Source organism: Lingula anatina, chromosome 3, assembly GCF_051362555.1.
Source record: "Lingula anatina isolate TDL-2025a chromosome 3, LinAna3.0, whole genome shotgun sequence".
Classification (NCBI taxonomy): Eukaryota; Metazoa; Brachiopoda; class Lingulata; order Lingulida; family Lingulidae; genus Lingula; species Lingula anatina.
In genome coordinates this window covers 5800565-5816058 of record NC_141769.1, presented here as the reverse complement: position 1 = coordinate 5816058, position 15494 = coordinate 5800565, and the positions used below count along the sequence as shown (strand labels likewise).

The following is a 15494-nucleotide window of genomic DNA, read 5'->3' as shown; positions in this document are numbered from 1 at the left end:
ACATTAAACTATAAAGCACTCAGTGCAACCTCCACAAAGGCAAATAATAAACAAACTAATTATTAATCATTACTTAAATAAAACATTATTTAATTGATCATCACCAAAATATAATAATTTCTTCCTTGGCACATTTGTAACCTATCCTGAAAATTGAATTAATTATTTTAATAATTAATTAATTAATGCATTTCTTCTCTGGTTCATTTGTGACCTCTCCAGAAAATAAAATAAAAATATAATTAACGTATCATCACCAAAATCTATTAATTTCCTTTTTTTCCACTTCTGAACTATATAATGAAAATTTCAATAACCTATGCTGAAATTTAATAAATAATTAATTAACTACGGCATCATCACCAAAGTCTAATCACTAGGCTACTTCCTTGGTCCACTTGTGACCTTTACTAAAATGTCATCAAAATCTGTACATAATTAATTAAATTAATTATTTAATTAATTAATGTATCACCACCAAAATCTAATTATACATTGTATCTTCCTTGGCTTGGGCCATTTAATTTGAGACCTTTCCTGAAAATATCAAAATCCGCCCATGACTTTTTGCGTAATGCTGTATACAGACAAACAAACGCATCAACGGTGACAAAAACATTAGCTCTTCAGTTGTCGGGGGTAGGCCTGTAATAACTGTAACTTTTGCAATATATTAATCATCAAAACATCTTGTGTCAAATTAGGTCAATTATCATGGGAGTACTTAGGTCACATATCTGCAAACTGCTTATCTTTTATCCACGTCAGCAATATTACATTAATTTGCCTATTTTTACCAACAGCTTTCCCTTGATGAGAGTCCGAAGGTTCATTGGTCCGAATGTTCACTATAGAACCTTCGGACCAATGAACCCGTGATTAAAAAATCGATGAAAATGTTACCACTTTTCGGACCAATGAACCTTCGGACCAATGAACCTTCGGTCTATCGAGACGCCCCCACTTTGATAACCATAAATCAGAAATCACGACTGTCAGTATCGACGTATTGTTTGTTCCATTTCAAGGCCACTTTTTTCCAAGATATCCCAAATCCCATAGTCAAGCGTATTTCATGTATTGCGTTACGATAGCATTCACTATCTGAAATTAAAGACCATACTCAATGAACTATAACACAAGAAAATGAATATCACTTCAGGGTGGGTGTAATATAAATTGATTAAATTTGAAATTTTAAACGCCTTGTGGGACGTACGGAAAGTTCCATGTTTTAAAAATAGCATCCATTGATTATTTTTAACCAGAAACCCATCCTACGTGTTAATCAAAGCGAAACCAGACAAGACGGAAAATCCAACAAAATTTGCTGGTATAAAGGGTGATCATTGGGTTTCGTAGCAAAGCACTGACCCATTTGAGACGACTGAGCGCTGACTGATCAAGACGCAATACTATAGCTAATTGTACAACCACCCAATATAGTAACGGAAGTCTATTTTGACGCTGATTATAGCTGATTAAAACAGGTAGGTTTTGTGACGTGTTAATTATAAAATTTATTACATCACAGGGACTCTCTTAAAACCTTTAGTGCTCCAAGAAAATATTTAAAAAAAAAATGTATGTTTCTGGCCCCTGACAGTTAGCTTCAAGTACAATGTACAATGCATATAGGACTACATGTAGGCCTATGTATTAAGGTGAGGGCTCATTCCCAATAAAAATATCGGCCTACGTAGATCGACCCAACTCCACAGGACTCTCTCTGAATGCAATAACGGATTAACACCGTCAGAAAATGTTAAAAAATCACTTAGCCAAGTAGTCATTTAAATATTATTTATTAGTTTTTTTTTTATTTATTTATTTGATCCTTCTTTAAATTTGAATGTTAGGCCTATTAATTACGCCTATACTGGTTAAGGATACTGTCACGGTTCGCCTAAAACTCCTTATTTACTGTCTTACATACATTCTTTTGAGTAATAGATAAATCGTGAGTGTTCAGTGACTGACTTTATAAATATTTACACATGTCGACCTTACGGGTGACGTAATAATTGCGATTTTTGGGTAAAAATTGAAAATCTGTTTTTCAAATATCTCTTTTGCCTGAGCACTCACGATCACAGTTTCAACGCCGATTTAATGACACGATTTGGTTCTCCAAAATCGTGCCAGCGATTTTTCTTAAAAGTTTTACTTCAGATTTTATGGTTGATAAAGCAAAATAATGCCTTTGTTTAATGAAAATCTGTAATTAGGGGCTCATAACAAAACATTTAAGCAAAATGACGGCACGGTATTGTAGCCCGTACTCAACTGGTCGACTTGCAACCTCACCTCAAAATAGAAAGGTGTTAAATTGACGATTAAAGCATGGAGTTGCCTATGCTTATACATTGCAACAAGAAATATAAACGCCGATATTTTATATATAGTTTTTTTTTCTTTGCTTTAAATCAGCACAAAGACAGGTGCATACTTAAATAATAAGATGCAGGCACTGGCGTATTTAGAGGGGGATCAGGGGGGTGCTGATCCCCCCTTCGTTTTCTGGTCCCCTTTTGAAATTAGAATTTTGACTAGGGGAATCATAGTTTTAAACCGTACCAAATGGCTCCGTTCGCCCTCTAAAATTTCCGAGCCGGGGGGGGAGGGTCGGCTTCGCATCCGCGGACCCCACTTTCAAATACTCCTGGATCCGCCCCTGTGCAGGTAAAAAACCTCATTTTCGGTATCTGGATGATAATAAAGGGTTACAATATCCTTAAATTGATTATCAGAAGATAACGGGAGTTTTCGTAGTCCTAAAATAGGCTGCTCTCCTATTGATTGAGGCCTTCTATTGACAGGGGGTTAACCGTATCCTAAACCTTGAAGCTATGTGTCTTATTCTAGATCTTCCTACCAAGTCGATTTTTTTCCTACACAGGAATCATTGCACGACCCGTCCCCGCACTTGCTTTCGATGTTTTACACTATTTTGATTAATTGATTTGGTTTTAAATGTTTCCCTTTCGACAACCACGTCCTCTTGCGCAATTCAAAAGGAAATGTTAACATAATGATATTAGATGGATAACATAAACCAAATACAAGATTAAACAAAAATAGTAGAAAGACCGAGATAGGAGTGGAAAAAATGATAACTGCTATACTCCTGATACTCCTGTATGTGATACCAGTATGCTGATGAAAATAAACTGCTTCCTGTATTTCATCCAGTTTATTTGTTTTCAGTCGATATCTGTTACACAAAGTCATGGCTTCAGTGGAAGCAATGGAAGAGCCACAAACGTTTTCCCCTGAAGGTAAGAACATTATTGAAAGCTCTTCTTATCACCAAAAGAAACTTTAACCGGAAGATTGGTTTAAATCTTTGGACCAAAAACTCGATCTACTTTAGTTCAAGACAAATGCAGAAGGCCTACATGTAGTTCACCTAAATAGAGTAATAGTATACGTAATGTAATCTATGTATTTCTTGTTATATACAGCAGGTGACAAAAGAATGGCCTAAAATTTAAAAGCTAAGACAACATCACGGACATTTTTTTATAGACCGTTACCTTTTCATATGCTCCAAGGAATTATTCTAAAATAGCAAATAGTGAACTTTACAAAGAATTAACTGATGGCGTACAAGATATACTAAGCAGCTCTTCGGAAAGTCTTTTTAAAGATATTCCTTATTAATCATTTTATTTTTACATCTTTCACTCAAATGGTTTCATATTTCACTTTTGAGAGCTCCGACAGAAACCAATCTTTGCCGTATATGTTATATGTATCAACTGAATAAATTATTATTATTATTATAAGGAAGCTATTCTATAATTGTTTTTAGCAACATATATCAGTTATCTTTGGTTGATGGTTGCTTTTTAATTTACACCTGTGATGTATTTTGTATTTCAAAGATAATTCTAGAGCGGATATCATCGTGAAAGAGGAACCAGAGGACCGCGTACTAAGAGAAATACGCAAATACAAAATCCCTAAACTTAATGGTGTCCAAAGAGAACGCTTGTTCACGGTGCTAGCGAACCTTGTTGGCAATAGTACTGAAAGTCCTTCAACGCAGCAGGAAACGCTTGGACGGATACTGGATATTCTGAACAACCTGCCGTCACGCAAGTCCTGGTTTCGAGATCTCGTTCGTGCTTTACGACAGGCGGGTGACACATTTTTTAAGCAATTGGCTGTGGATTTGGAAAATGGTAAGTTAAGATAAACTTCATACACAATCCTCGAGGTTAATTATTGCCGATTACTGTTCCTACTGCCTTGAAAATCCATGTTTTAAAATCACATTCTTGTTGAGCACGAAAGGACAAAATAAGTAATTGAGTTGTGATGTTTAAATTTCTGCAATTATCGTCTGTTCCATGGTGCGATATGCATATGAATGCCTCTATATATGGAAATTGTACAGCTTTTGATATTTTTTGAAGAGTTTCAGGAAAGTCGGCGAGATATGGACGAGGGGGAATGGGAGAGCTCTGGGAGCGAGGATATTGGTACGTTCTTGTTTTATTTCAGTAAGGTTGAATGCTATTATCTCATCAGTTCACATATTGGATCCGTGATTTTGCACAAATGAAACTTGCTGAAAAAAAAACTAATAATTGACTTCCAACGTGGCTTATTCACAAGTGACTTATGTTTAACATGGCACTGAAAGAATTGTATGTTATTCAGATGGAGACGAAAACATTGGGTTGAAAATCCCCCCTTGCTCAGAATCGTTTTACAGAGAACACAGTACGGATTTTGAGAAGGTAAAATCTATAAAATTGAAGGTTATTTTAACTTTCTCTATTTTAATGATCTGTGTTACAAATGAAAGTAAAAGTCACAGTAGATGCTGAGAAGACCTCCCTCCCTCCCTCTCTCCCCCCTCTCTCTCTCTCCCCCCCTCTCTCTCTCCCCCTCCCTCTCTCTCTCTCTCTCTCTCTCTCTCTGAATGCGTTACGGGTATTATGTGGGCTGCAATGTTATATATCCCAACCCTATTGTCTTTGCAGAATTACAAGAACATATCGTCACCAAGGGGCAGAGTATTAGTCATAAACAACAAAAAGTTTGACGGGAAAAGAGATCGACGTGGAACAGAGCACGACGTCGCCATGTTGGAGAAATTATTTACGGGACTTCACTATCAGGTCGTAGTCAAACACGATTTAAAAGCACAGGTAAGCATAGTCAGGATGATGTGTCGGGTGGATAAAAAATATCCCAAGTTAATGTATCGAGTGGATGAAAAACTTCATGAACTTAAGAATCGCTGTTATCTATGATAATTCAGTGACATTGAACCATATGCTATTTCAAATGATTTATCACTTGATATTCAATATCAATTGATTTTTTATTTCTTTGATTTGATACGTGAAAGAAATCTTTTTCTTCTAGTTATCATTTTATATTGATTCGGTTAAGTGACGTCTTGCAAATCTGTTTATAATGATTGGATTAAGCGTCTTCTTGCAATAACTGAACTGCTGAACCTTCTAAACTATGTTTGATTATATTAAATATTGTCAATTATGAACACAGATAATTTACGTGAGAAAATTGTTAATCACATTTCTAACTTATATTGTTTTTTAATGTTTTTATATTATTTATATTATTTTCTTACAGGAGATCAAAGATGCTTTACGAGAAGAAAGTCAAAATCCTGTGCACGAATCCCTTGACTCCTTCGTGTTTGTAATTCTCAGTCACGGAGATAAAGGGATTGTATACGGAACGGATTTAAAATTTGTGAATTACCAGGAGATTTTCAGCTTCTTTAATAACAAATCGTGCCCCGGATTAAGAGGAAAGCCAAAGTTGTTCTTTATCCAGGCGTGCCAAGGAAGTAAGTCCCTCCCTTTTATATCAGTTTTTTTTCATTTGTCTTTCTGTCATCAATTTAATTTTTGCCTTTCAAAACATTCTGTTATAAATTACTGAGTAAAGATGGGGTTTTCATGTTTCCAGAGAAGAGGGACGAAGGTGCTATCTGCACTGATGAAGGGGAAAGTGAGGAGGAAGAGGAAACAGATTCGCCTGGTATTGTCATTCTTATTTTTAATCGAAAAAGGGATTGTAGAGAGTAAAATTGTTCAAATTTATTATAATTATTTTCTTTTTGTTATATGAAACGCAACCGCGCATTGTGCGCCACAGACAAGCGATACTGCTCTTCATATAGAGAGCACGGCATGTTTCATTTCGTGGTTGAAAATAAACCTAATAAGGTCAGGCAAAATCGATGAGTTTGTCAGGAACTTAGAAATTATTTCGCACCCTTTTCATCAAATGCAACAGGGATTGGGTATTATTAGTAATTGTCAAATTTTGAAAGTTGACCCCAGGAAAAAACTTATTGTTTTTATGCTCAAGAATTGCCCGCACTTTGGATTTACCCCCCACCCCCCACCCACCCCCACTTTAAGAACACCCTGATTGACCTTAAACTCAGGCTGCTTTACCTGTTAAAACCGTATGTTTCAACAAATGTGTTAAAATGTATTTTAATAAATTAATTTGTCCTATATCGTACATGTATTTAGGAAACCATAAAGTATGACGAATTTGTTGACATTTAAATCTAATGTAGGCGCCGAAAATACGGTGTGCGTGGACGCAGAAGCATATGGAAACGACATCCGTCCGACCAACAGCGACCGACTAGTTGCAAAGGCAACAACAGAAGGTAAAAATAGCTAAACTGTTTTTCAGCTGTTAAATTGTAGTAATACGCTATAGACTACCATCCAATCATTCCAACAAAGCAAAAACGTTAAAGGTATAAAAATGTGGAAGTGGTAAGTGTTGTTCGTTTTTTATTTGGTGTTTTGGATTATGCGTGTACATGTAGCAACTGTGACAGTCGCAAAAAAGTGTTTTTGGTATATCCCAACATAAAACCTGTTCAGATTTCTTTTTATTTCAGAATACGTTTCATATCGAGAGGCAAAGAAGGGCACGTGGTTCATCCAAGCCATAGTTGATGTTTTCAGTAAACTTTCATGTCAGGAGGACGTGGTGTCGATGTTTACACAGGTGATGTACAATATTAGCCATGCAGTCACTTATAGGAGAGTGCGGGGGAGGGGGGGTGGTACACCCTCATGCACCCATGAAAAATACAGTGAATGTATAGGGTTAGGCGCCAAGCAAGTCCATATGATTTTGTCAGAATTTTTTAGCGACATTAAGTCCAACTAAACGAAAAAAAATACGATATATATTGCCTGAAGATAGTAATGTAATCAGCCTGTTTGACCTCAAAGTATTGTGTGCATTTGCTGCAGTTTTCGGCTGATTCATCTTAGCTTCTCTGTATGCCAACAACATTGCAAAGGTGCCAAAACTTAGTCACCAGGCGCCAACTTATATCGCGTCAGTTAAAGGGACAATAACTCTTCGTATGAGATCTATATTTCACAATAGAAACATTGTGAATAACTCATAGAAATATAATATATTCTGTTTTACGACAAAAACAGCAGTTATAGCTATTATTCTGATATCTGAGATTGTCTTCAGATCACGTGACCTCCACTGATGGCTATACTCTGTTATAATCTCTTAAGAGATTTTAACAAAAAAACCAAACTTTTTAGAAAAAAAACCAGGGACTAACTTTGAATGTAAAAATGGATTCATTAACCATTGGTAAGTATGGGAAAATTGTTATTTACTCCAGGAAAATTCATTTTTTTGCCAAAATGAAGAGTTATTATCCCTTTAAGCGTCATATGCTTGTTATAGATATGAGGGAGAACATCTTTCCGAGTTCAACAGTGCTTGACCTATCAGAACACAATTACTCAATGAAGTTTTAAATACTGATTTTTTGGCGGTGCTTTCCTCTTTCTTCTCTTTTTTTTCATATCTTATTCCACGAAGAATCACTGAAGTTCATAAAATAATATCTAATTGATATAAATGAATCAAGACATAATTGTGATACCAATAAAAAACGAAGGAGTGGCATGAGAATGATATTGATGTTAAACTCGCCAAATATGTAAACGTTCAAATGGATGGTTCCATACTGGAAAACATCTCATCAAACTTACATCTTTTAGGTCATCATAGCTCTCAGATTTATATGTACTTCACATAATAATTTTGTTGTCCCTTTTGAAAATAAATTCGAATGAAGTTCCATTTTATTTGTCGGATATAAGTAGAATACACCAATGAGAGGTTCCCATCTTGGAAACATGCTTATTTTGGCAGAACGCACATTTTCTGTCCCCCAGTTTGGCTCTTTTCACTCTTGTAAATGTCAGAAATTATCTGAATGGAGACATGTATGTTTTATATTAAATGTTGATTTATAGTGTGTTTTCTGCTCCTCAACTTATTCATGTACAATCTTTAGGTTAACAGTCACGTTTCCCGATTATCGACGCCCAAAAATCAGAAGCAGATGTCGGAAGTCACTCATACATTATGCAAGAAAATGTATTTCTTCCCAGGTATAGTATGCTTAAATAAGGACACATAACTTATCTTAATGTCCTGTTCAAACCAAATGTTCATTTTCTTCGTGAATGGTGTGAAATGTGTGGCCAAATGCAGCAGCAATTGAATCACAACATTTACCTAAATATGAAGATAATTAGAAATACATTTTATTTTGACATCACCATATTTTAATATTTTAAAAAAGATGTGACAGATATCGGGCATCCACACAAAAAATTCAACTCATTCTTATTAATTAGGTAACGGGAAAGGCAAATTGGTGGCTCCACCTAGAGATCTGTCCTCGATGCTGGAAGACATGCGTTGGAAAGAAAGCAAATTCGGTTCTGTAAACACTCTGAGGTAATACATGTACATATTTTGCTTTAACAATTGTACGTATTTGAAATTCCCTTTATTTTTACAATGAAATATACTTCTAGCTCCTATATGCATGTACTTATTTCGTGCGGTTTGCTGCCAATAAGATTAATTAACAAAAAATGATGGCACAATTACTTGGAAGGAGTTCCTTGTAATTTACCTGGCAAAATATCACACACACACACACACACACACACACACGATAATTTACCGCAGATGTTCGCAGATGATAATCAGCAATAAAAAGTTTCAATATTGTTGGAATTTTTCATAAAATTATCACTGTCTTTATTTTCATTTTAATTTATATATCACAAAATATAAAATACGCGTGCATATAATAATATCTTTAATATAGCATCCAGCCAGAAGTCCTGAAACCAAGGGCGTACCAGAAGGAACTTGCTCAGCCGGCGATGGATGGGCTGAACTGCATTATCTACGCTCCACCAAACAGCGGGAAAACCCTCGTGGCTTTAATGATTGCCAAAAACCACCTCGAGAAGAGATGTGCTTCTACGATGACTGCGGCAACTTCGGGCAGGGGAGATGATGATGTAACTGAATTGAAAACGGCTGCGACCTCATTGGGGAATACTGTGCCCAAAGTTTTAGACGACGACGACGACGTCACTCGATTGAAAACACCTGTGAACCCGTCTAGCGTAACGTCTTGTCATACTGCGCCTGCTGTTCGTGACAGCAATAATGTTGACGAAGTTACTCAACTGAAGGCCGTCGTGGACACACAAAGTTCAAAGTTACCAAAAGTGGCCTTTGTTACCAGACGGTTTGCCCTCCTAAAACAAACCTTCAAACACTTCAAGAAATACATGCCGCTATGGAGCACTGGCAAACGCAGCGGTGCGTCAAACTCGAATGTGCCACTGAGTGTACTTCTCCGACGCAAAGACATCATTATAGTCGTTGACAACATCTTGAAAAATTCACTGGAGTCGAAGGATGTTAGTATTATGGATTTCTCCCTAATCATCTTCGATGAGTGCCATCACTGCAAGGCAGACAATGACCACCCTTACAATCAAATCATGTCATTTTACGTTGAACAGAAGTTGAAGTTGGGTAAAACAGGGGAGGGAAAGTTACCACAGATCGTTGGGCTGACCGCCAGTCCTGGAGGGGGAAAACGACCAGTCGCAGAAAGTGTTGCACATCACATTCTTAAGCTTTGTGCCAATCTAGACGCCCGTCGCATTGTTACGGTGAAGGACAACCTGGAAGAATTAAACCAAATGAAACTGGAGCCCATAGACCAGGTTTGCATTGAGGTGGAGGAACGAAAGAATCCATTCAATGACCTTTTGGCGTCCATGATGGGTGAGATAGAAAGCAGGATACAAGTTTCTACGGGCAGTACCAAGGGCACACAGGAATACATGTCATTTGTAGAGGAGAAGAAAAAGGCTTTTCTTGAAGACGACGGTCCTAACACCGGGGATTGCCTCTTGTGTTTGGAACATTTGTTAGAATATAACAGTGGTAAGAATAATGTGTGAGACACTTGACATATTGATGTCTTGATTTGTAAGTTTAATATGTACGCTTTGTTACGCTATAGTTTCCTTGGGACAAAAACTTTTTCTCTTTGGCAATGCCAAAGCACGGTATATCTATTACACTGACAGACATTAAGGTTATAAAGAAGAGAAAAAGTGGCCTTTAATAAGAGATCATACTCCGTTTAGTACAATTAGAGTCGACACAATTATGGGAGTTAATGTATTTTCTTTAACAAAATGAAATGTTTAAACTGAAAATGAGACAGGTGAGCACAGATAGCCGTTTTGCAAATTTAAGCTTGGCTAAAACTCGGTGCAAATCATCGTTGATTTTGGCAAATACCCTGAAAGGTTTCAGATTTTACTAGACGTAATAACGGTGGCTATCGTTTTCATGGGGTGTTTACTTCGATAGCAGCATTTGTCATAACAGTTTAATGTAGCTTGCACAAAAATTTAAATGTCAACACTTTCACTGAAAATCTTATGTTTCAGCAATGGAGTTCTGCAGCTCAATGCGAATGGAAGATGGGCTTAAATCTCTGGAGGACTTCTATAATGAAATGGAACGCAAGAAAAGGCAAAGTGGTTTTGGAGCCATGGAGAGAAGACTACTAAAGCTTTTTAAAGGTATTGGACACTCGTTTACCAAATAGTTATATTTTTAAACAGAAACACAATAACAGAGATAACAGATGCTCCTTAACAGCTATAGTTAAAGCACTACTTGAAAGCATAAAATAGTTAAGTCTGAATATTAGGTTGCATGTTTTGTTTATGATTGAAAGAATTTATATGACAAATAGAAATATGTATCAAATGTTGCCGTTGTGAGTGCATGTGTACATGAACAACAAAGATATAGGATTTGGAACGAGCATTGAAATAAAAATTAAAAGTTTTAATTTTGCAGAGAAAGTTTAATTAGAAACATTTGTAAAATGTAAATGAAGGACCGAAATCTCTCCCATACGAAATTTATAATCACTTACATGCTTTTTTTCAGACAATGTACCACAACTAAGCTCTTTTGCGTCAAATGAAAGGACACCCCCAAAACTAAAGCTTCTGAAAGAACAGGTACTGACCAAACAAAGGAAACAGGAAGAAAATTTCCTTCCATTTAGAGGTAAGTTACAAAGTGTAACATTTTGGAAAATGTTTAAAAAAAGATGGCAATCTTAGTTCTACTAATTGAAAACTCTGGAAACCAATGTACAAAATACAGACGAGTTTCCAGTTCTCTATGAAACAGGAAAGGAGTCTACTCCGTCAGTATTTAATTTCTATCAAATATTAAACATGGTGAAACTATTTTTAATTGAATTACAGCAATGATTTTCGTCAAGACTAAAAAGGCAGCCGAGGCGATGAAACGATGGATAAACAATGCTACAGATTTGCATCAGCTCAATGCCGATGTGTTTATGGGAATAAAATCATCGGAGAAGGGCGGGATGTCACCTGAGACACAGACGGCAATACTGAAGAAATTTGAATCGGGAGAAACAAAAGTATTGATTAGTACAAGTGTCGGTGGGGAAGGAATTCACGAGTCCAACTGCGGCATGGTTGTTATCTACGATCACATGTTTGATGACATATACAGCATTCAATCACGTGGACGTGCACGCACAACGAAAAGTACCATTGCAGTTATCGGTGCGGCAAACACAACAGCGAAGCATGAAGTGAATGTTTTATTAGAACAGCTCACAAAAATGGCCGTTTCTAGCATACAGCAAATACCTTCAGAACAGATGTTGCAGATTGTTGAAGACTTCCAGCGTGAAGATGCCCACAGAAGAAAACAAAAGCGGGAGATGATGGAAGAACAAAAAAAGACAAACCGCACCGACGACGTAACACTCATCTGCAAAGGGCTGTGCGGAAGGCGCGTATGCAACCTCTCTGATATTTGTACAATTGGATCATCCTACGTCAATCCAGATCCCGACTTCGCTTCTAATTTCGTCCTTTTCCGAGATCATCATAACAGTCAACAGAGAGCACTCGGTATTAAGAAGATTTACTGCAAAGTGTGCGAACAAGACTGGGGAAACACATTGAAGGGCTACCCTTGTTTAAAGATTAGCGCATTTTACACTGAGGAACGCGGGGTGAAGCAATCAAGGAAAAAGTGGTCCAAAGTTCCTTATTCCGTCAAGAAATTATATGCCGATGCGTAGAAGTCTACTATCTCCACAGTAATGGGGGTTTCCCACTCAGCGGTGGGAAGTGTGAATTATGTGCCAGACGTTCACATACGTGATAAAAAATAGTCCACAAAATACCGTACTCTGGAAATTACTGCTACCTGTAACAATGGCAAGTTCTTTCTAACATCTGTCTTAAAATGCACGTTTCTCAATGGTGGACATAATAATTCAACAATTACATTTGATACAATATGGCATTTGGTAATGTGATGATTTTTAGAGGTAGGGGGTGTAAAAATGACAAGTCACAATTTCAATACGATTACTTACATTAAAATTTTATAAACGTTCTACATTACAATCCTTGGTAGTTTGGTTCACACGTTTGGAACACGTTGAATAAACACTTTTTGGTTTGGGGGTATACCGGGGTATTTATGTACCGGTATCTACCCGTTTCAACGTGGAGTTAATGCACGCTAATACGAAAACGACTTGAGTTTTTTTCTCAACATCGATTACAATATCCAGATTTTTCTCTTTTTCATATAAATTTTTGAATTGATAAGAGGTCCTTAGCTTAAATGTGTTCCCAAGTGCACAATGTCAGTTATATATATCTCCAAATCCATTTTCAAATAAGAGATTCATGATACATTCACTCCATTCAGGTTGAATGGGCTTTTCTTTGGAAGCAATTTGTATTATCTAAAATGCTTGTTAGAGCAAATTAAGCAAGAGAAATGCTTTAGGTGGATTTTTTATTAATCTTTATATTGTATAAGGACGCGGTACCCCCCTTCGGATATTGTACGCCCCATAAGACGCCTCTTTTAGTATCTCGTTAGGCTAAATATTATTCAAATGATATGATGAACGTAGATATGTGATATTTTGGTGTTATAAATAACGACGAGATTTGGATATAAAAAGGACTGGTGGTAGGTAGACTAAAAAGTTAAGATAAAGGCCGTGGGAATAAAGGTGATCGCTTCTTCTCGATCTACAAATTATTGGATCTAGCAATATAAGTATAGTATAGGAGTTCCTCCAGTTTTCTTACTACGTAGTTTGATGTTTTTGTATAAAAACCTTACAGTTGTAAACAAAAGCCGAGTTTTGGCACCCTGAGCTTCAGAGCTAACTTGACACTAACCTTTTCACTGTAGCCTATCTCCATCGTGTCAAGTAACCTCTGACGAAAATAGTTTGACCTAGTTTATATAAGCCAATCAAATCCATGTTTCAAAATTTTTCACCAAAGTTTGGTGAAAACGCTGATTGGTTGACCGTCAATCGGCAATCCTCGGCTGATTCCGCAAGCTCCATACTAACAACATAGTTATTGTCGAGTGCGGAGACATCCGAGTAGTTCCGAGTGTATTACCGTACACAAAGAAAGCAAGGCGAGTGACTACGAAAAAGAATGTGTTAAGTTATCTCTTGATTCTTTGCAAAATATGAGTAAATCGGAATTGAAACCATAGGGTCTAAGCAGTTTGAGGCCCTGCATCATATCTACTGAGAGACGATGTTATTTGCGTGCTGCCCACAGGTTACGGCAAGTCCCTGATATTCAGCCTTATCTTTGATTGGTCCGGATTTGAACAAAGCGCGCTTTGACTCGTTCGCGTTCATTGGCTAGATCGTTTAATGAGTCATTGAGTGCAGGCTTTTAAATTTGATTGGCGGGCGGCGGAGGCAATCGAATCTGGTCAGAGGTTACTTGACACGATGAAGATAGGCTACAGTGAAGAGGTTAGTGTCAAGTTAGCTCTGAAGCTCAGGGTGAGTTTTGGGTTTTCCGATGTAGATCTTTCTGTTAGAGTTGTATACTTATCACCTTTTAACAAACCTAAAAAATAACGGGTCACGAGAAAAGCCAACACGTTGATGGAAAAAGTTAATAACAATGATCAAATAAATGTTCCTTTGTCTTAAGTGGTGTAATTTGTTGGTTCTCAATAAGTCTTCTTGCGTCTACGTTTCGGGGAGTTATTTTTCCTACTACTGGTGAGAGGATTTCGATGGAAAAAATCCATTTGGCGTTTTCCGTAAATTTTGTTCTACTGCCCCTATTCCACACCGAATACGAATCCCACGAACCGCCAAAAATTGATTATTTTAGAAATCGTGAGGAATCCTGGAATTTTGCGTCTGATATAAATCTTGACAATGTAGGATTCAGTTTCAAGTTTCTTAAAAATAGACTTAAAGACTTGAGTATTATTCACCAATTATTTAATGCAAAATTTACATCAAAATATATAGATTGTCTTTTGAAATAATCTAGATAGAAAACATCTTATGTATTAGTATATAATATATTTGCTTGCACATATTAATCATCGCTGCTCAGTGAATTGTCATTAAAAAACAATGCATCTGCATTCATATATAGCTTTTCAAAAAATGTCACATAATACAATCCTGCATCAAAGCAATTTTCATCACCATCGAATCATCGTATTAACTGTTATAAATTATTAATATATAAAAAGCTGTGACCACTTTTCCAATTTCCATAGCTGATTTTTGCTTCACTCGGAAAAAAATTTGTATGCTCCCAAGTCCCCGCCACCCCACCCCCCTCCCATCCAAAAACAAAAAGCATCCCCTCCCTCCCTCCCTTTGATCCCTTATATTAGATCCGACAGTGTCTCTACAGTTTAATAGAGTATATTTCATGTTCTCCTGTGCTGATGTAGTCGTCCACCAGGAGGTCAGCTGTGTGATATGCTGTTAGTTCACAAGTGCCACTCTGTGTCCCAGTCACTGCAAACACCACACTATGACATATGGCGTCCTGCATACAGCTGTCTAAGCAGGCCAACATGTGCCTCACTGTCAACGATTTATGAACTTTGCTTGGGTCACTCAGTGCAAAACCTTTTCCAATTGCCTTTGGCTGGTAGAATCGCCTTCTTGACACCTTGGTGATTATAAAAGAATACAAATGTACAAGCAAATGTATGAATAAAAGAATCAAGAA

The 15494-nt window shown here is 36.9% G+C and overlaps 2 protein-coding genes across 2 annotated transcripts in view; one reads left to right on the top strand and one right to left on the bottom strand.

The window, feature by feature from the left end:
* Positions 1 to 1253: 1253 nt before the first annotated feature.
* On the top strand, positions 1254 to 13619 carry LOC106177544 (ATP-dependent RNA helicase DHX58). Its single transcript, XM_013560358.2, has 16 exons — positions 1254 to 1490; positions 3208 to 3278; positions 3888 to 4187; positions 4422 to 4487; positions 4669 to 4748; positions 4995 to 5162; positions 5614 to 5833; positions 5956 to 6027; positions 6578 to 6673; positions 6914 to 7023; positions 8354 to 8450; positions 8700 to 8802; positions 9182 to 10323; positions 10839 to 10973; positions 11350 to 11472; positions 11676 to 13619. Exons 2-16 carry the CDS (start codon positions 3230 to 3232, stop codon positions 12530 to 12532), a joined length of 3618 nt encoding a protein of 1205 aa, XP_013415812.2. The 5' UTR covers positions 1254 to 1490; positions 3208 to 3229; the 3' UTR covers positions 12533 to 13619.
* A 1512-nt stretch (positions 13620 to 15131) lies between these two features.
* LOC106177541 (uncharacterized) overlaps positions 15132 to 15494 on the bottom strand; it is a 29180-nt gene continuing 28817 nt past the window's right edge. The window contains exon 40 of the mRNA XM_087009036.1: positions 15132 to 15434. Within this exon, the coding sequence (XP_086865162.1) occupies positions 15165 to 15434 (270 nt within the window). The 3' untranslated portion in view covers positions 15132 to 15164. The remainder of the gene's footprint in view (positions 15435 to 15494) is intronic.

Excerpts from the sequence above, each read along its gene's own strand:
- LOC106177544 (XM_013560358.2), top strand. The coding sequence starts at position 3,230 with ATGGCTTCAGTGGAAGCAATGGAAGAGCCACAAACGTTTTCCCCTGAA. Across the intron at positions 6,028-6,577 it reads AGAGGAAACAGATTCGCCTG|GCGCCGAAAATACGGTGTGC; the intron begins GTATTGTCATTC and ends AATCTAATGTAG. Across the intron at positions 8,803-9,181 it reads GGTTCTGTAAACACTCTGAG|CATCCAGCCAGAAGTCCTGA; the intron begins GTAATACATGTA and ends TCTTTAATATAG.